At 39.7% G+C, this 26,086-nt stretch overlaps 1 protein-coding gene across 20 annotated transcripts in view; it reads right to left on the reverse strand.

Moving 5' to 3' along the window:
- Positions 1-970: 970 nt before the first annotated feature.
- Positions 971-26,086, reverse strand: part of tcf7l2 (transcription factor 7 like 2) — a 164,009-nt gene continuing 138,893 nt past the window's right edge. For 2 of the 20 annotated variants that reach the window (XM_070876632.1, XM_070876629.1), the window contains exons 6-14: positions 18,760-18,862; positions 18,061-18,147; positions 11,267-11,407; positions 10,834-10,996; positions 9,745-9,852; positions 9,351-9,399; positions 8,495-8,567; positions 7,365-7,418; positions 971-2,957 (exon numbers count right to left, since the gene is read on the reverse strand). In XM_070876632.1, the coding sequence (XP_070732733.1) occupies positions 2,519-2,957; positions 7,365-7,418; positions 8,495-8,567; positions 9,351-9,399; positions 9,745-9,852; positions 10,834-10,996; positions 11,267-11,407; positions 18,061-18,147; positions 18,760-18,862 (1,217 nt within the window). In that variant the 3' untranslated portion in view covers positions 971-2,518. Of the gene's footprint in view, positions 2,980-7,048; positions 7,074-7,364; positions 7,419-8,151; positions 8,225-8,494; positions 8,568-9,350; positions 9,400-9,744; positions 9,853-10,833; positions 10,997-11,266; positions 11,408-18,060; positions 18,148-18,759; positions 18,863-26,086 lie in introns of those variants that run through there. The other 18 variants (XM_070876649.1, XR_011592753.1, XM_070876631.1 and 15 more) reach the window with 18 other exon arrangements.

Raw genomic sequence — 26,086 nt, forward strand, 5'->3', positions numbered from 1 at the left:
AACTGCAAAGAGGAGACAGATTCAACAAATGCAAGTAGCATTTCCACAAGCGAAGCAAGCATTTCCCAATATTTACCTGGTAACTTAATTTAAAGAAAGCTCATTTGTGGTATGCAAATGGAATGATTCATTTGATCAGTTTACTTCTGAGTGAGTCTAGCAAGAAATATGACATGATACCCCATTTAGTATGTTGTTAACAATATTTCTGTTGAGTCTTTTATTTAAAATAAAATGTATGATTTTGAAGTATCATTTATTATGGCACAATCACCAGTAGAGAAATACGACTTCTAATTTTCCACCTCGGACTACAGAAGCATTGGATTTGAATCTGCCGAACACAGATTCCTTCTCTCTCTTTCGAGTCTGTATAATAAAATCTAAACTTGGGTAGATTTGAGATTCCCTCTTTTTTTTTAAATTAAAGTCCCAAACTTAATAAAAATGTAATGCACACAAAAAACAGCAGTTACACACAATATTATCCCCAGGGAATTCAGCATTGAGAATTCTTTGACAATCATGTAATACTGCCCATTAAACATATCTTTTATAGTTTCTCACTATAGCAAAAAACTGCATTTCAAGGAGCACTCAAACCTGAAGCGTGAAGAAAAGCAAATAGCTACAGAGGTAATAGGTACAATACACACACATAATAAGTGACTAAAATTTTGAAAGCAAAGTAAATTTAGATAATTTTAAATGAATTAAGTGCAGCCTAACAAATTCATTGTGTATATCTGAAGAGGTCAACTCATTTTCTCCGTCAGGAACATGTTCCCTGCAATAATTCCATATCTACAACATTTCAACACCAACATCTGGGAGTGCATCACACCACGTAGTATCTGATCTTGGCAGAGGCAAAATTTGACTTTTATTTAAAAAGTTGTTACGGTTCAGGTCACAAGTTGGACGATCCATTTTCTTCATGTAGCTGTGACGGAGAGCACACGAACACCACACGAATTCTCTGCACATACTAAGTTGCTTTTATTAATCCAGAACTGCATGCTACAGATACTGTACAGCATGAACATTGATTCATTACAAAAATGGTTTCAGAACAATAAAAATGAAAAGAAAAAAAAAGGAGCAAAAAACAGAACAGGAACATCACAGCTGTTAGGAAACATTGAGAGTATTCACAAAAGGTCATCAGCTTCTTAGTAAAATGGAAAAAAAGACAGCTATACAACTGCTTCATTTCTACTACAATGGCACCAAATGAATGAACTTTTTCATCAGTTGTATACAGCCTTTGCAACATCAACATGCCTATTTTAAAATTTACTAAATACCTACTGATAGTAGTGTACATAAAAAGTGGCAGTTTCAGTTTTGAGTAATTTCCCCAACATACAGAAAATTTGGCCCTTATGGGTTTTATTAATTCTCACCCTTCAATGCTTTGCTTTATAAGATTTTTTGGATGATTTGCCAATAGCTACCAAACACATTGCGTTATAGCTTAAACTAGTCAGCAACATTAAAACTACATACATACCTATGTTACCTCACAGCTAAAAAGGACCAAAATACAGCAAAAATGGGGGAGGGAAGATGTATCAACCTTTAAAAGTTTGGCACAGAATACATACATAGGATATAGGTTAAGCGATTCCAGGGATGAGGCTACAGTCCACTATAGGGCTTTAGATGGGTGATCAGGTGTTTTTTTTGTGCTATTCCAAAAAACATTTCCCCCCTCCCCCAATTGCTTTCAAGTTTCTTTTGTACAATGGCTTTTTTTTCTCAGCAATTTTGTGCACTTTTGTTCTTTACAACGCCACTATATTATCCATTTGGTGACAGTCATGTATCACAACAGAGGAAAAAAAAAGTTAAATCCTTGGTAACAAATGAATCTTTTCATATATAAGATGCTTACACTAAGCAAAAAAAAACTTTATACATTGTTTGAAGAAATGAAAAATATTTAAAAGAGACAACATACATGATACAACAAGCATCTCTAAAGCAATAAATACTACTGGTCCTATAGCGTTGTAATTTTTTTCTTGCAACCCCCCCCAAAAAACAACGCCATGGAACAATGCATATTAACACAGTTTTCCCCATTATTTCTGTACATTTAAACAATAACACGCAACATCACAAAAGTTGTTCCACACAATTAACAGGTGGCACTGCATTCATTGTGCCCTTAAGGATAAAATGGACGTAAAATGATTGGTTCGCAAGCTCTTATTTAATACAAATAATACAGCGTAGCCAACTCCTTCCACAAGGGCTTCTTTGAATTTGATATCAGTCTCTTACTAGTAAAGAATCCACCCAGTAAGAACCACATAACAGTGATGAACACTACAAGGTTTTGCAATGGTTGACAAGAGGTTGGCAGGATCTCTCAAGGCTTATCCTACATATTCAAAGAGGACCTTGAAATAACAATGGGTCAAATATTGACCAATGCACTCCATAACATCTACTAACATGTAGCTATATGGCACAAATGAAATAAAAAGAACACCAGCAACTATGCTAAAAGCTATTCTAAAGACTTGGTTACAAGTGAAAGTGGCTGGGACTGTGTCTCTTGCAAAGCACCGTGGGAATGGACAATTGACATGGATGATGTCGAAGGTCGAGTCTGCGATGAAGACGAGGATATGGACTGGTGTAAGGTGATGGATCGGTGCTCTAATGCCCCGTTCTGGCAACTAACAGCTGAAACTGTGCTGGGCTTGAGTGCTGAGTTTGTCGACAAGGCTGAGGAAGAGGATGGTGAGGAAAGATGGGCCAAAGGATCAGCTTTCATTGTGAGTGACAGAGGTTGCATTTGTTCAGTCTGTGGATCAGAGTCTGCTGTAGAAGGGCTTAACATGGAAGGAGAAGGGGGAAGAGAATCTAATATGCTTCCATCTGAAGAGGGTGGGCTGGCGCAGCTGCCTTCACCTTGTATGTAGCGAATGCACTTTTTTTTTCTCCTAGAAACAGGGAAAGATTTATCTGTAAATAAAGGGCAAAAAGACTAATGGAGTTGGTTATTTGAACAAAGAAAGTAATCTTATTCAGGCAACAAGAGTACATCCACGACACTTGAAATATTAATAACTAATGCAAGGCCCAATTAGGCCAGCATATCTTTAGGGATTTACAACTTTGTTTAAATGTAATCAGGGATAGCCTCCTGATGTGTGAAATACTAACCAAAATTACAGAATTTTGTGTTTATCTGTTAAGAACCACACCAAATTGAGGAATGATAGGAGAAAAATACTAAAGAAAAGAATGAAAGAAAGAAAAGGAGCAAGAAATCATGGAAAATGCAAAGGAAAAAACACAATAAAAAAACAAGAATAACTGGTTCTATGGCCTGCAGGCTGTGGCTGATTCTCTAAATGGTCTGCAATGGAAAATGAAAGTCAATTAAGGTTTGGTTGATTAAAAAAAGGTTCACATTTCATTAATAGGTTTCCTTGTATGCGTCATTTTCACGCCAGCTATCTGCGAGAGGAAAGAAGGCTTTTATTGTACTTCACGATTCCTGTACCAGTTTGGCCAAGGATTCATTATTGTTAGAGTACATTCGGTTTACTTTACAAACAAGCAATAGTTCAATCACCAAATAAAATTTGCAAACACCATGTAGTATTTATTAGTAGGCCTCTTTCAATTCTCACTATAAATATAGAAGAAAATGTATTAGTATTCACAGTATGAATAATCTGATTTTGTCCTGCATTTGCCGAAGAAAGGGGATATATAATTCAACTTTTAAATTTTCTATCATTACAAATGACACCGCAATGCCTATAGCCCAAGTTAGAACTTCACGCCCATAAAAGTCTGTCAAATATATTCAGGGCCCGCATTGGTAAAACGCTTTGAGACAGTTTCAGAGTTCAAGCCACAGAAGCCTGCTAGGTCAAATACATGCTACACTGGAGCATATGCATGCACTTAAACTCGAGGTTTGCCAAGACAAAAGGGCAGTGTAACGGACAGAAACATGCAAGCGAAACAGCACATCATGCCATATTAGAACAAAGCTGGACGTGAAAGGACCAACTTGGTGGGCTCAAAACAGAAAAAAAACGTAACACCGACAACCAGGTAATTGCCAAATGAATAGGGGCTTTGTTGACTGACCAGATCAACATAATTGCCAGTCAATGGCTAGCAAAGTACAAATAATCTTTATTTAGCTCAACCCCTGAACTGCCGAGGGTAAATGGCCCCTAGGTAGGAGTTATCATTTTTCTGGAAGTTGTATTTAAACAATGCACAGCTCATTTCCTGACAACAGAGCAGTTTATTTAAATACAGCTCCCAGAAAGCATTATACTTGGGGGGGAAAAAAACGTACAATAATCTACAGATACACACTAAGATATTAGATCCGATGCAGAGCAGAAACAAATGCATGTGCCTCGGCTCATCGGCATCAGTGCACTGCAGATGGATATTCAAATTTAGAAACTTCAAAAAAGTTACCATGGGAACACTAATGCCATTGTAAAGTTCAAATTAAAAATAAATGATTCTTCAATAACTAGTCATGGGGGAAAGTTTAAAAACTTCAGCAACTGTTAGTCACACAAAATGAATGATAACAGGCAACAAAGTGCTGAATCCTTTGCAATTTCATCTTCAGATGTCAATACTTGCAACTTTAGATTTTTTCCTCCTCCCATCATTTTGGAAATAGATTTCTCACTGCTATGCCACAAACCTTCTTCCAGCAGCATGTTCCCAGTACTCTGCCAAATACATTAAATAGGCAGCTGGGAAGTGTCAATTTTACAGCCCTCTCTCCTTTCAGGGAAGTGGTGGAAATATTTTGAGTTTTTTAAGTTCTGGAAATAATCTCTCTTAATTTTCTCCCATTTGGAGACTCCTGGGGTCACGGATCCTATGTCCTTATGACATTGAACAACAGACTGGCTTTCGGGCCTGCTCCAAATCATCTCCCTGACCTGGTGGGTGTGGACATACAAAACATTTGGGTGATGGATTTACTCTTCTACCCTGCTGATAAGTCTCAAGAAGAGTGTGGTGGAATTTTGAAACCATGCCACGAATATATTGGGAATTTGACTTGGCTTCCACAAAGTTACTACATTGCAGATGAAAATTATTTTAATCCCAACCCCCACCTTTAAAAACGGCCCTCCCCTCAGCAGCAGTCTTCAAGAGGGTGGTCAGGCAAGCTGTTACAAGGTTTGTGCCTTGCCCTGTGTCTCTGGATGTCAATATGTGCAGCCCTCACAATGGCAGTTTCCACTGATTCATCACAACTGTGAGCTCTCCATATGAGGAATTACTCGTGCAAAGATGTTTCCCACGATTCTGTGGCACCGCAGGTTGGTACCATTATTCTATCTATATGGTCTTTCAACTTTAACTTTTTGTCAAGATGTGGTTACCTCAAGTAAAACAGGCTGCTTATTACATTTCGTTCAACTACCTTTACAACTACCTTAGCTGCAACATTTTGAAAAGCAAACTGAAACATTCCACCATCTCCACCAAGAAAGGTCTAAATTAAAAATAAAAACAGTAAACTATTTTGCTAAAACAAACTTCTTGCCCCTCCCAAATTAAACTGAGGAACGTCTCAAATTGAAGCTATGATTAAGAGAGCCACATAGACCAGCCAGGGCACTACAATATGCCTCAACATGCCTAGGTGAAGGACCAAAAAAAGTCAGGAGTCCTGCTCCTGAACACTATCGAGTCGAGAAGGAGTGGGTGAGGAAAATGGAGGATAGGATTGGGCTCAGTTATGATGGCCGCCCCCCCACCCCTGCACCTCGCCTCCCCACAACCTAACAGCCCACCAACACTCACTGTCATTCATGGTTGAAGAATGACCACATGGGTGCAGCACCAAAGTGCAACTGCCACTCTGGGAACCTCACCCAGTAAGAGAATCAATGCTTTAATGAAAGAGAAGAAAATTGGAATGAAATATTTCTTTTTTTCAGATGATGAATTTAGATTATCCAGGTAAGTTGGGATACTCATCCCTATTATTTTACAATTGTAGGATTGTAAAGAAAATAATCAGGTAAAATGGTGTCAAGAAACCCCAGACTTTATTTGAAATCATTATTGGAGAGCTGTTTATCCATCACATTTCTTACAGTCTGGCCTAAAAAATGTTGTATCAAAACAATTTCTAAATTGATGCTTAGAAAACTTTCCCCATCCAGCACGCTAACCCTCAAGTACAAACTTGACATTTGAAATAAGAAAGGGGCATCCCTAAATCTAATGGCAGTATTATAGATAAACATGCAATTAGATCGTTTGAAGAATCCCATTCATAACTTTACTTGGTTTCTTTACTCATTCCTCTTTACACTATATTTTGCATTATAATTTTAAGTATTAGTCCATTAAGAATGCATAAATTAACCATTTCAAATGTCACATAATTCATTAAGGATTAACCAATTCATAAATCCAAAAGCAGTGCATTATAGCCAAAATGCTCAGAGAAATTGTAAACATTCTATAAGGAATTAACCACAAATGCTGCAGCCTCAAATTTACTGCTGCAAATACACAAATCCTCCCAGTATCAACCAACAATCCTCTGGCAGCAGTTCAGTAATGCACTGATGTCCATCCATCACTTGGCAATTGTCCGTGCTGTATCTTACATAATATTTACTTTCAATTTGAGCACTATTTATTAGAAATGACATGGTCAAACAAGCAAATGAAAAAATGTATCTATAATCATGGAATTCAGTCAGAAGCACAATTATACTTAAAATCTTAATTACGCTTTAAGATCATGATTATAGAATGATGGTAGCTACTCTTAACATACATGCCAACATAAAGCCAGTGCTAAAAAGGGACACACACACGTGCAGTCTCTATAAGCCTCATTCCGATAGCAGACTTTAATCTTGTATTTTCAATTATTGAAAACGAAATGGGGTTAGAGAGACTGTAACACATTCTGAGGTAGAGGAAATGAAGTGTGAAAAGAGAGAGAGAGATCGAGCACCACGTGTACATGAAAAACAAAAGTTTCAACTTTGAAGAAACAAATACCTACCATGACAACATTCCCACTTCAAAGACTGCATGTGTCAGGACAAAGAAATAAGATTTAACCAAATGCGGTCAACGGGAAAGGTGTACATAAACAGGACAAAACATTTATTCCCTCTACCCAGCCAAGTCCCAAGAATTAGAGAATTGGCAACCGAGTAGTTTGAAAAGTTCTAGAGTACCCAGATTAGCTGTGGTGGATAAGCCTTTGACCGTTTGATGCCTGAGTTTGTTTAGTTAAACCGGATTGTAAGAAAACTAAGAGAAATTTAATTGTGTGTTACTTAAAAAATATATATTCCAACAGATTTTGCACTCGCCTGAAAATGAAAGTTTCCTCTGAACGAGCTTGTAGCTGGTATGACGCCCAATTACTAAAAATAAATTGGCGATTAATACATAAAAATGTAAAAGACATCGTTACCGGAGTGCACAAACACCTTTCTGCTTCTTGGAAACTTATCTGTTGTACAATGCTGCGATAATTACTCAGGAGAGGCGACTATTTTATCAATAAGGTAATATTCTCTATAAATGAAATAGTAGCTCGAATATGTTGAAATTTCACATTTACTGACTAAAATGGACTCATGCACAGAAGAATATCAGTACATGTGGTGCACTTAGAACTGCAATATTTACATATTCACCAGAAACCAAGTGAGTTTTCTACACAATATATATATATAATATATATATTTGTGTGCACACACACATAGATATATATATATATATATATACACACACATAGATCTTTATGGACCATGGGTGGTTAGTAGTTACAGCCAGTTTTCAAGAACAAAACTCTCTCCTCTGTCCTAGGTTTCACTGCACCAATCTCCGACACAAGGTCACAGGCCCATCGCAACCACGGTTTGGGGAGGGCCGGAAAAGGGGGGAAAAAGGAAGTGGACAGTGCTTGCAAGGAGACAGACCAATGCTGCTAATAAAAGGCAACGGTAAAAAAAAAGGAAGGAAAATAAAACAAAAAAAATCTGCAATAAGCTATAGAATATTAGCACATTAGAGCACAGGAAAGTCACATGAATGCACTACAAATCCAGTAAAGGGCATATTGAATTTCCGGAAGGCCTAATGGGAGTATACCTGCAAGGTTTGCACCATAAACTCTGTTGGTCTAGCCCGAACAATGCCCGACACTTCTTTGGAGTATTTGCATCTGTTAGCATGAAGTAAACAAAAACAACAAATGGAGGATACTGCTCACTGGACGTGACATCTCAGCCAGAGCTAGTGGTTTAGCTGGCCAAGTTGGCATTCTCCCCTCATCACTGGAAAAAATAAAATTCACACTGCCTAGCAATAATGGATGCAAGGGTGGGTGCCAGCGTCCAATCAAAACACTGAAACAGTGATAGCAAGAAGGGGAAAGTACCAATTTAACCCAGCTGGAAACCAACCATAGCAAACCTGGGAAAACGATACACACCTGCACGGGCCGCACCAGTTATTCTGTTGATCAAGGCCAAAGCGCGCTCGGCATTTCTTAGGAGCGCTCAGATCTGAACAAATTGGAAGAAAGCGAGCAGAGGAGACAGAAATGGAAGAAGGAGAGACAAGAAAACAAAAAGGAATAAATCAATTTATCGGTTACCAGTGATCAGTAATGCCCTCTAATTTCATAAAAAAAAACGTATTAAAATCACAGCCGTATTTTTTTTCACCCATTTAAAAAAGCACCAATATTGTGAGGCAATACAAATTTGCATTATTTTATAGTAGCTTTTAATTAGAATTCACAAAAAAAAGTAGTAAGTGGACGGAATAAAGAACCTGCAGGTTAGTGCCAGCAGAGGATGTTAAGCTTGAATCAGGCTAAAAGGTTAAAGTGCTTTGCGAAAGAAGCTGAATAGCAGGGTCAATTTGACATGCATGCCTTCGGAAGGCAAATGTAAAGTAGGATAATGGGATTAGTAAGGTAAGGCTAATTACACAAAGGATGCATCAGAAAACAGGTACAGCCCAAATTAATATGTCAATACAAGACAATAAGTATACACTACAATAAGCTTTAAAACATTTTAAGTTACAATAGCTAATGCAATAATTATGTTTTAAAAGAATTCTACAAAAACGAGCATTAAAAATGTCTATAATGCATGCACGGATTACTTTATCGCTCTTGGAAAGGCAAACCAGCCATAAAATTAAACTGCATACATAGTATCGTAATTAACAATGTTATAAAACATGGTTAGCAGCAGCTAGGGTTTCATCTGATTAAATGTGGTTATTCTGATATGTGAAGGGTGCCCACTTACGGAAGATAATTGCTGCCCACTTACCATTGGTCTCCCCTGCCTGCTTTTCCCTTTTCCTCTTCTTCCGCTTGCCCTATTAGGGAGAGAGAGAAAAAAAAAAGAGATGGGGAGGAGCAGGGGGAAAAAAAGCACAAGCTCAGTTTGTCCATTAGGTTCACAAAACCATGCCAATCAGAATCAAAAACACCTCAAAAGAATAAAAATGCTCTGTTTAATCAGCAAATGCAATATGAAGGACAGTTCTGTGGCATGCACAAGATTCTGAAGGCAGCAGGGCACTTGTCGGCTTCACCCTAATCATTATTTGTAACATTAAACTGACGTATGAAGTGTACACCACTGGGCCTATAGAAGGAGGAAAAAAAAAACAGGGGAGTCAGGGAGGGAGTGGAGAAAGTGATAAGAGAATGGAACTTACATAGTTATCTCGTGCTGACCAGCCTGGGTAGAGTTGCATGTGAAGCTGTCGTTCCTTTCTGGCTAACTCATAGTACTTTGCTTGTTCTTCTCTAGTCAAAGCATGCCACTGAGAACAGGGTAGGTAGGATAAGGGAGAAATAGAAAACATTAATTAAATCCATACTTGCGTATAAAATGGCTGGAAAGATTAATAAAATAATGAAAAAGCATCAACATTAACACTATGCTATATCTGTGTAGATTCAAAACACAGACTAGAATTTATTGTAAAACAGGAGAATCATCACCTTGACGCTGTTAAGATGTATCTCTGTAATCTGCTCTAGCCCCACAAACCCCACCCGAGATGTCTACCCTCCTCTAATTCTGCACTCTTGAGCATCCCTGATTATAATCACGCAACCATTGGTAGTCGTGCCTTCTGCTGTCTCGGCCCCAAGCTCTGGAACTCCCTGTCTAAACCTCTCCCACCGCCATACCTCCTTCAAGACGCTCCTTAAAACCTACCCCCTTTGACCAAGTTTTTGGTCACCTGTGCTAATTTCTACTTATGTGTCAAATTGTTTTATCTCATAATACTCCTGTGAAGCGCCTTGGGATGTTTCACAATGTTAAAGGCGCTATATAAATACAAGTTGTTGTTGTTGTTGTTGTTAAGTGTTTGGAGGAGGGCAAGGGGAACAGCTTCAAAATCAAGAAAAAAATACCCATATTCTAAAGCATTTCAGAATGATGGCGCATGACTTTTAATCATTTCACAGTGGAGATAAGAGTTACGGTTAGTACAGAGGGCAATACAAGTGGACAGATGTTTACAGTGTCTGTATGACATCCCTCTCCATGGTATTTTAATGGAGGTGTTGAACCATTGTTAAAATAGCAGATTAATGGCACCCCTAATGTAATTCGTTATCATCGGTAACACTTGCTTCCAATCTCAAAGAGTGTTGATCCTGACTTAGTGTATTAAAAATAGTGAATGGCCAGCATAAAAATCTACACTGACTGATTGATCTGATCACTAAGATTATATCTCCACCCTGGTCTTGTTAGGAAATGGTCATTTTCGATGGTTTAGGCTGCTTACCCTTCGGCCAAGGATCTGATTGATGGCCGCACTTTCTTTCAGCGTGCACTCTGCTACTACCTTTGCTCTCATTTCCTTCATGTACAACATGAACGCGTTCAGAGGCTTCTTTATGTGTGGCTTTTTCTTTTCCTCTTCTTTTTTGGCATCCTGATGATGTTTTCTGAGAGAACAAAAACAGTTACTAACTTCAACAGTGAAGCTGAAGTGATAATTTCTTGTCTTAAAAAGGGCTACATTTTAAATGATTCAGTATTAAAACCAAATGAAAACTCTTAAGTTATATATAAACTGGGAGCAGTCAGCATTAAAAAATCTAAACACATTCTTTTGAAATGTTGAAAGAATTTTTATCATGGCAAACTTCAAAGTTATGGACTAGTTGCACATTAAAATAAACTGAGGTACTTTTTGCACAAAAATTAAGACTTACGAGTTATTGAGGGATCCGATGTCACTCTGGGAAGACTCTTGTTTGACAGTTGGTGTGACTATGGCCGGATGGGGAATTCCCGTTGTGTGTAAACTGTGGTGTGGTGGAACCATGTGTGGGGGGAACCTACCAGAGAGAAAACTGTGTAAATCAACAGAACAGAAATGAATGATTGGGAGGGATGGGCATACATACAAGTACAAGCTGTCACAATCACTCTATGTGGCTACTGTAATTAATAGCATAAAATGACTCATCATTACACAACTGTCAATCCAACTTTACGAGACTGCCAACAGTATATAGTAATAAAAAATTACAACATATATGCAGTATAAATACAATATATGCTACATAAATTCTAAGATTTTCCCTCGTAGAGCTCTGTCCAAGAGGCCTTTTCAAAGAACAGCTTTGGTTTGGCCCCTTTGACAATTTTTGCATACACCCAGTAAATGCATTTCACCTGTCCAAATTTATATTTGACCAAATCTTAATTTCTAGCATTATTGAAAGGGGCTGAATTTATGGTACAACAAAATCTTCCCCAACATCTTAAATCAAACCAACATAATAATTTTCTATCAATATAATGATGATATATTTACAGTTTCATTTTAAAATACAGCAAAAATGATTTTGGAGTGAACATTTTTGTCCAATTATACAGGCTGCTACTGTGTTAGCTGACAGATGCAGAGTTTTTTTTCCTAGAGTGAAATATTAGTAGTGAGCGAGCAGTAAAAATAACATTTACACATACCATACAAACATAAGACAGTACACAGGTGAAGTATTTTATAGTACACTAGAGCTTTCAAAACCTCGAGTATTATTCTTCATGTGATGAAGTGGTTACATTCATTTCATTACCTGAAGAGACTTACGAGGGTTCAGAAGTTAATGGATACTATAAAATGTCAATCTATCATAAGGTGATTACTTCCACACTATCTACAAAATATTTGAAATTTGATTTGCTCTTGCAACAGAACAAGGACACTATTATATATATATATATTTATCTATATATATAATATATATATTCCATTGTAAAAACTGCAAATTCTAAACAGCTAATTATGAAAAAATCCTGACTGCTTTTATGGCTGCAAGCCAGAATATAATGATGTGCATAAACTTGCAGGCCATGTTACGAACAAACTCATTTTTGTTCCACAGTGTCTCTGGGGCTTCTATCACGTTCACTCTCACTTTATTTCACTGTTGACATGTTTCTGTTAACTGCATGTCATCTGCCTGGCTTTGTTTTATGTGTGAGCTGTGGGATGCTTTTTTTCCCCCTTGCAAATAAAAAACAGCCTCTTTGAGTTGCAGTTGGTTTGTCATTATTCCCCCCTCCTCTCCCTGTGCAGTTGTTATCTCTCATCTTTTCCAAGCTCAATTTTCCTGAGCTTTCTGAACCACCACAAACCCACATTATGGTTTATACATGATGCTGATCTCTTTGAAGGCGGCAGATTTCAGAGCGGGCCCTAGTCAGGAGAAACACCTTCAGCCAATTTGCTAGGCTGAGGGGCCCTGAAGCTCTAACATCTCAATCTAACAGGGTCACAAGGTGGCACAAGTGAGTGTCAGCTATTGCTGTTTAATTGCCAGTCGATGCCTCTCTGCTGTGTTTAAAGTATAATGACCCATCACTTAATTCCAAGAAATCACTGCCCTACTGCTGGATGGAATAAATATCAAAAGGTGTACTCTGGCAGGGCATGGAGTCTACATTTCCTATGGATGTCATACGAATAATACAGACGTGTATTTCCATCACCCCACTACCACACAAATGCCTTTTGTTCTATTTTTCTCCATCTGAATAACTAATGTACGCCCCTACAGGAAAAACTGTTGAAGAACTGCTAAGTTGTTTTCATGATTGCCTTCACAAGTGTACAAATCGTGTTCTTTCCCCGACAACTTGACCTCCCCCCATGATCTATTTGTGGGGGTGGGGGACGCCATCAAAAGCAACCCATGCGCGACCAGAAAATAACCCTACACCTTTCTCTTATGTGATGTGCACCTTTCATTCTTATAACTGGTGCCCCACCCACAGCTGTACAATTGCAACACAGAACACTTCTTATACATTCTTAAAGTCTTATTTTGCTATTCTGTGATAAACTATTTTTGCTATTCGGTTAAACCTCTGGAAATGTTTTTATTTTAAATGGTTAATTTATCTTGCCCCTATCGAAAGCTGTGCTTTTACAAATGCATCCACTTAGTCCCTAGAGATGGGGAGCCTTGCCTAATAATCTATGCTAATTTAATTAACAGCTATCATCAAAATGCATTAGCTGTTTCAGCCCATCAGGAAAGTCTAACCCTCCACCAATTAAATTAGCTGAACTCTAAATCAGATGAACAGAAAATAAACCCATCATTAGGAGCAATTAGTGATTGCTTAAATACAGTGCTATGGAGTAGTTTGTAAATATACTTGTAGCCACTGGGAAATTAGCTAGTACTGTATTAATTGGGGCTGTGACGAACAGTCGGAGAGCCCCTATCAAAACAGTAGCTTTCGGAGTTCTGAACATCAGCCTCCAAGAGCTTTGATGTGTCATCATTTACCAGTCTCTCTTATTGGTTTTGTATGTTTGTATTTGTTGTGTATGCATATGGACATTAATATTGTACACAGGGGTGGAATCTAGCGTGGTAACGTGATGTGTTGTAAACTTTAAGGCATAGATATTTTATTCTGCATGGCAGCTACTTCTACTAGTTAAAATTAGGCACAGGTTTAAAATACCTCGTTACTTTTTTATTTCACCTTCAGTATTGCTAAATACCCATTTAAATTTTACACGGCTACAATTAAATCTTGTGAAAATTATTGCATTTTTCCATTAAGAGGGCCTCATTACTGCTGCAATGCAGTTTACCAATATACTGAAGCCCGTAGGCATAATTTGTTGTTGGCATTTGGGCTCCATACTGCAGAACTAATCGGGGCTTCCACATAGGGCTGGATGTTCTCCGTTGCACTGCTTAACAATGTAAACCTAGATTTTTTGTTTTGTTTCTGTTTAAGATCTAAAGAGCAGAAAGAGTAAATGATGGGCGAAAAAGGGCTGGATGAAATGATTACAACAGGGATGGATTCAGTGCAAGTCCAAACGTAGGTTATAGCAGTCCATGACAACATTGGCATCAGTCCGAAAATAATTTCTGGAGAGATCCTGTGTACGTAGTCACCAATTTGAAAGGCAGAAAAAGTACCCTGAATTTACTACCTTTTGTAAATCACATTCAACACTGGTTTGTGTTTGGTATTAAGGGGAAGACAACAAATGGAGGCTTAGCACTTCTTCATACGGTCAAAATGCAGATAAGGGTCACACGCACATTTAACAGCTGAGTCGTGAGTGGTGCCGACATAGGCCTTGGACCTCTTCTCCTACTGGCCCTCTCTATTAAACAAAGATGTTCACAAGATAGGGAGCATCTAATTTGTGAAAGGGATGGAGAAATAATATATAATTTAGTCTTTGCCCCAAAATAAATTTAAATAATAGAGTACTTGTCAGTGAGCTAGTTGGTGTTGTATTCCATAAACATTTTACAGAAGACTGCTGGCTTTGTTACAACAAAATACAGATGTGTGCTTTGACCTTTAGTTGATGAGCAGGCCAACTGGCACACAGATTGGATGAATAATGTGACTGGAATAAGCTGATGTTTGTGTATTGTGCTGGCAATGCACATTTAGGAATGTGCTGTTTATTTAATTCCACTTTTGTTTCTTTCTGGCCACCTCCACTTGCTGCCTTCTCAGATGGCTCCAGGTGTATGGGAGCACACTGCATAGGATCAGAGCCGGAAAGCTACCAATCTGTGGCACAGCGTGCAGTAACACACAACGCGTAAAGGATGGCCAAACGGATAGTCCTGACCCGAATTTAATTTCGACCCTAATCTAATTTACACTACAAGTTAATTGCCAATTCAATTCTTGAAAGAATGTGTTGGTACAGCCTTAGCCAAGGCCATGTACGAGTTTTTAACAGTTCATTTACATTATGGAACTGTTTCCAATGGAAGTGGTTTCACACTGTGATTAAATTGCAGACAGCTTAATTTCAGAGCAAGAGTAAATCAACTGCACATTCAAAACTGCATTCGTGCAGTTCAAAAGTTGCAATTACAGAATTATGCTTCTGGCCGCACATCCTCCATAATATTGAGGGATGGTTGAACATGCCATCAATGTGAAAATGATGTTACCTCAGGATGCTTGAAGTGATAACACCTTTAAGTTGGAATCTGTATCTCAGGATGCACCTGTATCCATTATATACATCCCTGAAGTGCCTGGAAATCCTTGCCACTGAAGGCACTTCCACAGCATTAAAAGGGTATTAGCTAGTTGTACTAAGCAAGCACCCCAAGTAATGTTGTTATTAAGAACAGATTCGCACTGGTATGATGTGATCAGGTCATTGTGAAAACTGACACTCCATAGCTAGTAGTAAATTTACAGCTACTCTGCACGGAATTCACAAACTCTAGGGATAAAACAAGAGTGCACCTTACCAGGAACAGAAGCAATCACCTCTGTGTTCTAAAACTGTGTCGCCACGAAACAGAAGTACAGGAAATGAAGTAGACTCATATATAGCACATTCCATTTTTATTCCCACATTTATTTGGAGTTTTCTTTGTACTGTCACTACAGAATAGTCTGATTCGACTCTGGCGTGAATTTTTGTACCGCTCAAAACATTGCAATCACCAAAGATTCCCATTTTCTCTCTTTTCAGGTTAGCTCCTGTCCCCATGCACTATAAACTTACTCAAAACCTGAATATCCCAGAAACTACAGCGAAGGGTGCACAGCATCATATAGTTAACTGCACCATTCTCTGAAATTAAGTGGTAGTTCAAATATGCGAATTCAATATAATCATTTCATTTTTGAGAGAGAATTAAAATAGCTGCGAGTGTTACAAGGCAGTAACGCACTCATTAATGATTTGGAAAATTTTGTGATTAACATATTCCTACGCATGTAGTTTTAAGCATGTATAGAATGCAGTCTTTTTCCCCTCTTTCAAAAATCCCATTTTAGAGAGTTGCCAGTCTCCCAATATTATGGTTCCTGAATTTTTCCATGTTGCTCTGCACTGCGTGGCTGGATGAGGAATACTTACAATTCCATAATACTAGACCAGCAGGATCAGCTGATAAGGGGTGGGGTGGGGGGGGGTTAGAGAGAATCAGCTTGTTTTTAAATTAGTGGACAACATTGAACACATCAGTCAATAAAACCAATTAATGTAATCAGTTGTCAGTGCAAGAAACAACTTCCGCTAAAGGAACAGAAAATGATACATTTCTGAAAGTGGATGTTAGTACAGAAAGCTATGGAATAATCTGGAGTCTCTTTCTCCACTACACCGCTATGTGAGTAATTGTTTGGAGGCACAAAAAAAAAATCAAAGAAAGTTGTACTTCAAGAAGTTTTAATTCTTACAGTATTTATTTTCTACTTTTATTGTGTTCGAGAATCAATAATTTATCTTTCCTAGAGTCAGTGCCTCAAGTGTAAAAGCTGAAAATAATATATATGGGCAAAATGCAGTCAGTGCGGCTCCTGCTGATCAAAAGGAAAATACAGATTTAATTCCAGCAGGAATCAACTCTCAAGCTATGAGACTAAAGTTTAAACCTTATCCATGGCTGCATTTCAGACTCCTGGATCCCCTAAAGGACAACTTGTGGCCACACTACCCAGATCGCATGTAGGAGTGGGAAGAAACAAGATGTTGTGGGGGAGCGGGGGGAATGATTAACTCCTGTGCTACTTAAATTGAATCTAGCAATGTGTCAGCCAAAGAGCTACCTGGATACAAAAGAAATAAGTTTCCACGAGGAGATCCAAGTGTCCATTGAGTAAAACTAATCAGAGTGAATTCTAGTTTTCCTTCAAATGTTCAAAGGTCATGTAGGACCTTTTTTGACCAGTAGGCCCAATGATGTATTGGTCGATGGCACTCTGATAACTGCTGTAACTTACCATTACCACTGCGATGTCCCCTACTTTTCAATCTGGGAACCTATTACATGGATGCATATTTTAAGTGCTTTATGTTGCTGCCTACTGACTCAGTAGATAGAGCTGAAAGCCTCCAATTGGAAGAGCAGACAACCCATTACTACTTTTTGAGCAATTCCAAAGTGGCTCTAACCTGTGATGCAACAACGAAGATTATTGCTCTCTGAACTGACTTAGTATGGCTCAAGTAGCGATAAGTGACTCTAGCCACAGGGTATAATAAATATTAACTGCACTTTTCTGTCTGCAAGTGCTAAAATGTTGTCCCTCGGGCTCCAACATTGATATAAAGTGTACAATAATTGCAGCATGCTCTTGACACTTCCATATTCCCTTGGGAGCAATATTTTACCACTACAGCCTTGAAAAGCAGTCAACATTTGTGTACGATATAAATGATTCTTTACACAATAACACTGCAGCTAAAACTCCATTCCAAATTTATGGTGCATTATTTGCAGGTTCATTCACAAAGTGCAGTATTTAGTTATGGAATGGCATTTAGTTTATTTGCTTGTTTATTATGAAGACAATACAAGTGGCACATGACAATTCTTCCACTGCGAAGGGCGTAACATTCAGAACCGGCAATGTGTCCTCACGGAACAAAGACAATGGCAAAATGGTTAAAATGAGAGAGCTGTTGAGAAAATGCTTGATGATTATCTGCTTAAAATAAAAAGTTGATTGCCAACAAGGCAAGTGTACCCACCTTGACATGGAAGCATTGACGGTGAGTGCAGTGGGGTAAGGATGTCGAAATCCCCCTGTTGTGATTGGGTAAACAGGTTGACCTTGCCTGAAAAGAAGAAAAGAAAGAAGAAAAATAACTGGAAACTGCTCCTGCTGTTGTGAGCTCACTCTCATTTGACCAGAACAAAAAATGTTGTTGATTGCACAGCCAGGATCAAAGGATGTACAGAAAGAACAATTTTAATGTGCTAAATCTGATAGAACCAGCTAATTAAATTTTATAACCTCTGCTAATGTCAACAGAGACCTTCTCCCCAAGCTAAAACTAGGTGTTTTGTTGTGATAATTAAAGGCGAAGCGGCATTTGCTTTAATGGAGCCATCACAATAATTGAGGGCTACAGATCCAAAGGAAAACAATAATGAATTTAAATTTATACCAAAATAAAATACATCAAATCAAAGAACCGCCGTTCTGCTTTGGGCCTCTTTTGGTATTTAGAACTCAGTAAGAAAACATTAAATTAACAGTCCTTAATTTGTAGCCTTTTGTCATAGTAACCAGAGTTGACAGGCGTTGCCAAGGGAGAAGCCCCATATGAATATGTGGGTACCCAGTAACCAATCACAGCTCATTACAATAATTGGACAATACAGTAACATGCAAAATTCTACAAGAATTAAAAGAATAAAAAGAAAAAAGAAATGGAACTGCTTACTGTGGTACTAACCATCCTAGTGGATGGGGGATTTGGCCGACGGTACCTGGTGAGAGTGGGTAATAGGGAGAAATATCTGAAGGATGTGGAGGCCTAGGAATTCCTAGAGAAAACAAAAAGAGACCCAATATTAACTTTCAAAAGCACACGTGATACAAGTATGTTCGTAACATGGTTAAATTTGAATGTGCAATTGTTCCATTTACCTTCCTGTTTCCAATTTTGCCAACACTTGAACTGAAACTGCACGCCAAGCTGTCAACGGTACATGTCCTATTCAGCATTTATCTCCATTATTTGTTACAGCTCAGCATATTTTTAATAATCGTTGCAACTGTTGTTTATAAAGTTATCTTCAGCTCAGAAGCCACCAGTATCTGCGCACAGGGTGACTTGAACATTCAGTTATATCACTACAACTGGAATTAGTTACAGCATCATTCTGTACAATCAGGCTTGATATTAAGTTTAGTTTTAGGGAATCAGTAAGCCGTTTGAGTATTATGGGAGCATTTTTGCACCAGTGAGATCCAAGAATTTTCATGAAACACTATGTTGTGGTTTTATTTGATCCTTTCCATAGCATTCAGCTTTTGAAATCAATATACAGCAATTCTTTTAGCGCTTCCGTGAATCATTTTTATGTCTTAAATAGACTAAATTGTCTTGCATGTGACTTCGCATACTTTCTGTAACAAGTCTCAGTTATGCTTATAGTCAAATTTATTACAGCCTAATGAGAGTATACCTGATGCACAACCAGCCCTGGTCCTTCCGATCTCAACTTTCCATTAGCTCCAGCACACCATACCACAGAAGAGCTGGTAAGCTGAAAACAGCCTATCTTCATTAATTTGATCAATAAACTTCATTTATTTAAAGCAAACCACACTTTCAAAACATTGTGACCACAACCACTTTCAAATCACTAAGCCTGGCCTACGCCTGCTTTTTCTACCCTGTACAACCACGTGAATCTTTTCTTTCATACCCTTACTACCCCATTCCTCACTAATCCCACAACCCTCATAACCTCTCTCCTTGCTAGTACGAGGCCCTATGCTCCCCTCCACTCATGACAAACTACAGCCCCTCCCTAATGCTGGCACACCCCCTTCCCCTTCCCGAGTGATCCTGGTCCCTTTCTATGAAAGTATTTTTCATTCGACCAGAAAACACCCATAAACTAAAAAATATGCCCTCTGACTATTGTAAGCACTGCCTATCATAAGCAATGCCATGGGAAACCCACTAGTGTGTGACAAATGTATAAAAATAATACATTTTTTCCCAGTGCACACCACTGTAGCATGCAAAAGAACCATAAAATTGTTGGTGTCATCTGACTTGGAATCAGAAATTTACAAGCAGCTACCATTGTCTGCTGACTGACCTCACAACTTTATCAGCCATTACATTAGCCAGGATTTGCCCTTTAGATAATTTACTCATGGAAAGTATCTGGGCAGTTGCAAAGAGTCGCAGATTAAACACAGCTCCATCATAACAGCTAGATGTCACAACCGAGTCCCTGACCTTGTAAGCATTACCACGGGAGATCGGCTAATATCTAAATTATGCTTTACTTCTAACGTTTGCAAAGCACTGTTGAAAACTATTCTACACACCTCACACTGGAAAACAGAAAGCAAGATGGTCATCCACAAAAGCGAAGAATCTGTTACCTAGAAGTTTAGGCATGGAGATTACAACAACAGATTTACTGAGCAGATTGCAGTACAGTCAAATGGTGTACTGTAAAGTGTATCCTCGATCAAATTTTTACATCGAGTCACTTTAATCAAGTTTCTAAACATTTCTCTCAAATCCCTTGAATCTCGTTGTGTTTTTAAGGGCCTCAGATGTTTCCCTGCAGTTTTACTCCAGGTCTGCTATTTGTTTCACTTATCGTGTATTGTATACAGGTTCAACCTCCGAAATCCGGAAACCTCGGGACCGAGATTCAGGTATTTCCGACGTCCCAAATCCGGAAACGCCCGAGCCGAGGTTCGGGTATTTCCGGATTTCGGAATCCTTCGGCCAGCCGTATTCTGGGCGAAAAAAACTGCCCGAGAAAAACCTGCGTTGCAGCCCCAAGGACAGCAATAGGTATGAAGACCTGCAAAAAAGGCAAGTTAAAGTTTTTATTTCTTAATTCTTTTTCAACAATTTAATAGTTAAATGTCTTGTGAACGTTTTGAGAATTTTTGCAAAAAGAATTTTGGTGTGTGTGTGTCTGAGCGCGTGAGGGGCGGGGAGATTATTTACTGATGAAAAAAAACCTATTTGCCTCATCGGTGACCCGTAGTTAGTTAGAAAATAAACGCCTGGGAAAAACCTGCACTGCAGCCATTGGGACAGGTATGAACACCTGCACAAAAGGCAAGTTAAAAGTTTTTATTTTTAAATTATTTTTCAGCGATTCAATAGTTGTGTCTTGTCAACGGTTTGCGATTTTTTGGGGGTTTTGCAATTTTTTTTGTGTGTTTTCTCTCCCTTCCCAAGGCCTCTCTCGCAGCGATAATCAGCCTTGGACTAAAGTTGGTGAGGGCTGTGGTTTCCGCTGATTTTTACCGCTGGGCCTTTATAAAATAGCGGAGCGATTAGTGGTATTATTTTGCAAAACATGCTTAAAAAATACCGCTATCGCCGTTTAAAAAAAATGTCAGGATTTCAGAACGTTTCCCGGATTTCGGATGACCGACCCCTCCATGGATCAGCGTAATGTCCGGATTTCGGAACATTCCGGAGTTTGGAACTCCGGATTTGGGAGGTCGAACTCTGAAGCTACTGGTTTCACTTATTGTGCATGGTACACTACAAAGCTATTTATGCCCCCAACAAATCCCAATGCATAAAGAAGGGTCAACAGGTGACATTAATCACATTTTTTCCACAAACAATTTAACAGCCTTCTCTTGTAAGGCATTATTTAACTGCACAATTTGCAGGACGGTAATGTTTACCTGGGTGCAGCCAGGGCAGTTAAGGCCACATGAAGCCAGAATAAATGTTTTGAATTCAATTTACAGTCCCTGTGCAGTGTTAATTATTGATATAAAAACAGCTAGGGCACTTATTTATCATACAGACAGAAAATTACTTAATTAACTGCGAACAACAAATGAGGCTTTCTCCTTCCCATTTTCATTTGAAGCTACAATATATATTTTATCATTCACCCATGGTAATTGTCTTGCACGACTTTAAATTCAAGATTATAATTTCTCTTTAAGATACCCAGACGGGTGTTGATTAAAAAAAAAAGGTGGAAAGAAAGAAAGAAGAGCAGCATGTGTGTGTGCAAGAGGAAAATGTGACGGTGAGGTCAGGATAAAAAAAAGAGCTTGCAAGCAAGAAGAGAACAAACATATGGGGTAAATTGTACCAGAAACTCAAACGGGAAAGTTTTAACTAGATTAAAGCAACTTCCTGAAAGGCCCAGGGGGTAAAATCACTGCACGCTGTGGTACTGAGCCACGGACTATTGGGTTACAATTCGCAGCCTGGTCTTTGCCGGGATAGTGATGGAGATACTGCAGATTGGCATCAGTCGCCCAAGCTGTGGGGTGGGGCTAATCAGCCAGCTTTGTTACTCCTGATCACCATCCAGTGAACCCTGCTGGAAAGTAAACATGGATAATAGGCAAGGACAGCACCAGTCTCGGCTGTGGCACCCCAAAGTCAAACAGATGCTGTCCAGGCTCATATATGAAGAATGCTCATTTGAGCAAGGCATTGTCAGGCCACTGACACCCGTGGAACTAAAGGGAAAGGGGGCAGGGAGAGAGAAAATATAGGTTTCAACAAACCAAAATTCACTTTTTAAGGGAGTAAAGAAAAATGCAGAGCATTGTGTGGTCAAAAGCCACTTCTCTTGAGCTGAACCAGCAGTTCTTAGTGATGCCAAGTGCTAGCCGTGGCTGATTGGCAGCATTCTCTGCTGAGTCAGAAGGTTGTGGGTTCAACTCCCACTCCAGAGACTTGAGCACATAATCGAGGCGAACGCTGCAGTGCAGAACTGAGGAAGTGCTGCGCTGTCGGAGGCGGCAACGTCCGGATGAGACCTAAAACCAATCTGCCCCCTCAGGTGATACTATTCAAAGATTTTTGAGCGATAAGGGAATAAAGGGTTATGGGGAGCGGGCAGAGAAATGGAGCCGAGTCTGTGATCAGATCAGCCATTAAATGGTGCAGCAGGCTCGAAGGGCCAGGTGGTCTACTCCTGCTCCTATTTCTTATGTTCTTAATAGCAGCAGTGTACCCCTTGATGTCCTGGCCAATATCTATCCTTCAACCAATTCAAAAAAAGATGATCCACTATCGAAAATTGGCTGCCGTGTTTCCTACATTACAAGAGTGACTAAACTACAAAAAGTACTTCACTGGCTGTAAAGTGCTATGGCATGGTATTCAATGTGTTCCAGGACACCCAGTAAAATTAAGGGTTTAGATCCACAATAATGACCCCCCAAACCCCAGTAAAAGTTATCATTGCACATCCGGGGTAGTGTTGAGTAAAGGTTACAAAACGTTGCCAGACCACAGGTGAGTTGCTCCATGGCACCTTCTAGCAGCTGGTTAGAACAAAACTGGCACTGGCCTATCTACCCTCAGCAGTGAAACAGAACCAAGCAGTACACAGCTCACTGACTGGATCAGAGGTCTACAATAATGATGCATTATGAATTGTATGCACTAATCAAAATTTACATCCAAAGGTATACTCTCCTAAACTGCCCGAGACTAGGACAAAACAATGTGGTGTCCTTTCAGTTTAAGGGCATCCAAGAGCACAAGAAGTGCAAGGTTTGCTTTTAGCACTGTGAACTTCACAATGCATCATGGAACGATGAACCTTTGGTGTCATACAAATGCATGACGTGTGATGACTTAGCCTGTGCAATTAACCCAAATTCTTTTTGTAGAATTGTACAAATAGTAATATTGTAGCACTATTTCACCATTATTATTTGCTTCAATATTCCCACAGATACATTCCCAACACCATCCCATCCCAAATAAGGTCCAAATGAAGAACTAGTCTTGCAGTAATACAAGAAATTTACCAGCTGTAGGGTAATTGCCATCTGGCATCTTCAAGTTGCTTCTGTGTGCGTCGGGAATCCGGAGTTCCGGAATCCGTGCTGTTCTGGAATCCGGCCACCGGGACGATCCATGGCGGGGTGATCCGGAAGCCGGGCCCCTACCTCGGGCCACGGCCGACCTCTTTCCCCCGCCTCGGGCTGACCCCTCCTCTACCTAGGTATTGTGAGTATGCTCCCGTTCTCCGTCTGCTTTACTTAGTGTTTCCGTGTGCCGTTTAAAGTATTGGAGCGTTCTGCTTGTGCTACTTTCACCATTGACACTGGAGGCATCTGGGCTGATCCGCTGCTAGGCCCAGGCTTTTCCGACTCTGGACGTTGGAAAGACGTTCCGAAGTCCAGAAATACACAGACCTGGGCTCAGGCGTTTCCGGATTCGGGACGTCATAAAGACTTTCCGAAGTCCAGAAATACACAGAATCCGGAGCAGCCTCAGTCCCGATGTTTCCAGATTCTCGACGCTGTACTTGTATTACCATGTGTACGTAGTTCAGACGGAAAGGCTTCAGGTTAATTGGTAATAAACTCACCAGATTGAGTTCTTCCATTGAGAAAGAAGAACTGATTCAGTTTGGTATGCTCATGAGGCATCACATCACATAAAGTCACATTTGACAATGTGTGATATACACATAGATAAAACATATGTAGCAAGCTCCAATGACCCACACACTTTGAGGCAATGCAGAAAGGCAGTATAACTTGCTACACTTACATAGGTCTGCATATGTTGAATTGGAGCATGAAACAGATGTTGAACTGGCAATAAGGAATTACTAGCATGGGTGCAATGCTACATCACTTCACCAGAGGAGCCAATACCCGCTGGAGTACTGAACAATGATGCTTGTCGAGGGAAATGCAATACTGAACAGGAAACCCTACAACATTGGTACTGGCAATATGGACATTTAACACGATAAAGAAACCTAAACAAAAGAAACTAGCTCAGGATTTCTGATGTTTTTAATCATGAGAAACATAGAAACATGGGGCCCAAGTTTCCACATGATTTGCGCCTGATTTTTAGGAGCAACTGGTGGAGAATGGACTATCTTAGAAATCGCAATTCTCCACATTTTTTTTTCTGCAGTTCTAGTCAGTTAGAACAGTTTCACTTTGGAACAGAATTTTTTCTTCAAAAGGGGGCGTGTCCGGCCACTGACGCCTGATTTCAAAGTTTCCACAGTGAAAACGTACTCCAAACTAACTTAGAATGGAGCAAGTGAAGATTTTTGTAGAACTGAAAAAACCTTGTCTACACATTAAAAAATCAGGCGCAGGTTACAAATTAGGCATCCAGAACGAGGTGGGGGAAGGGAAGTCATTAAATTCTATAATAAATCCTTATTCATACTTATACAAATAAATCCAACCTGAATAAACATTTATAAGCAAAGAAAAGATTAAATAAACCATTTTCTTACCTGTGTGAAAGTGCTTCAGCCAGGGAGAATGCTGCAGGAAGCCTCACAATTTGAGGCAGCCGTTCCCGCGGGGGGGGGGGCGGGGGGAGGAGGAGGGAGCCGTTCCAGACGGTGGGCGGAGGGGGAGGCCGTCGGGAAACGACTACCTCAACTTTCTGAGGCTTCCTGCACCTTCTCGCTGCTGCAAGAAGCCTCAGTGCTGATGTGCTGATGGCAATGTGCTTTTATTAAAAAATGTTCAAAAATTAAACAGCTACAAAGAACTACAAAAATGGCCGAGTGCCAATGTTTCCTTCACACTGCGCGTGCGCGAACGCTCCAACGCGCACGCGCAGGGTTGCCGGCAGGAAAAAACCTAATTTAAATGGTACCCGCCCCCTCCCACGTACAAAATCGGCGCGAGTGGTAGGCTCCGCCCCCCCTGGGCGCCACGCCAAGCAGACATGGAGGTGCAGGGCGCTCCAGAATCGCGCGTTTTTTTTCCGCCGCCGTTTTCGGCGCGAAAAACAGGCGCCCGTTTTTTATCGTGTGGAAACTTGGGGCCATAGAAAATAGGTGCAGGAGTAGGCCATTCGGCTCTTCGAGCCTGCACCACCATTCAATAAGATCATGGCTGATCATTCACCTCAGTACCCCTTTCCTGCTTTCTCTCCATACCCCTTGATCACGTTAGCCGTGAGGGTCATATCTAACTCCCCCTTGAATATATCCAATGAACTGCTTCAGACTTGGACCCTTTGTCAGGACAGAAAGTATATTGAAAGTATTTTGTACATTTCAGAGTTATTTCTTCCT

Source organism: Pristiophorus japonicus, chromosome 3 (assembly GCF_044704955.1).
Source record: "Pristiophorus japonicus isolate sPriJap1 chromosome 3, sPriJap1.hap1, whole genome shotgun sequence".
Taxonomy (NCBI): Eukaryota; Metazoa; Chordata; class Chondrichthyes; family Pristiophoridae; genus Pristiophorus; species Pristiophorus japonicus.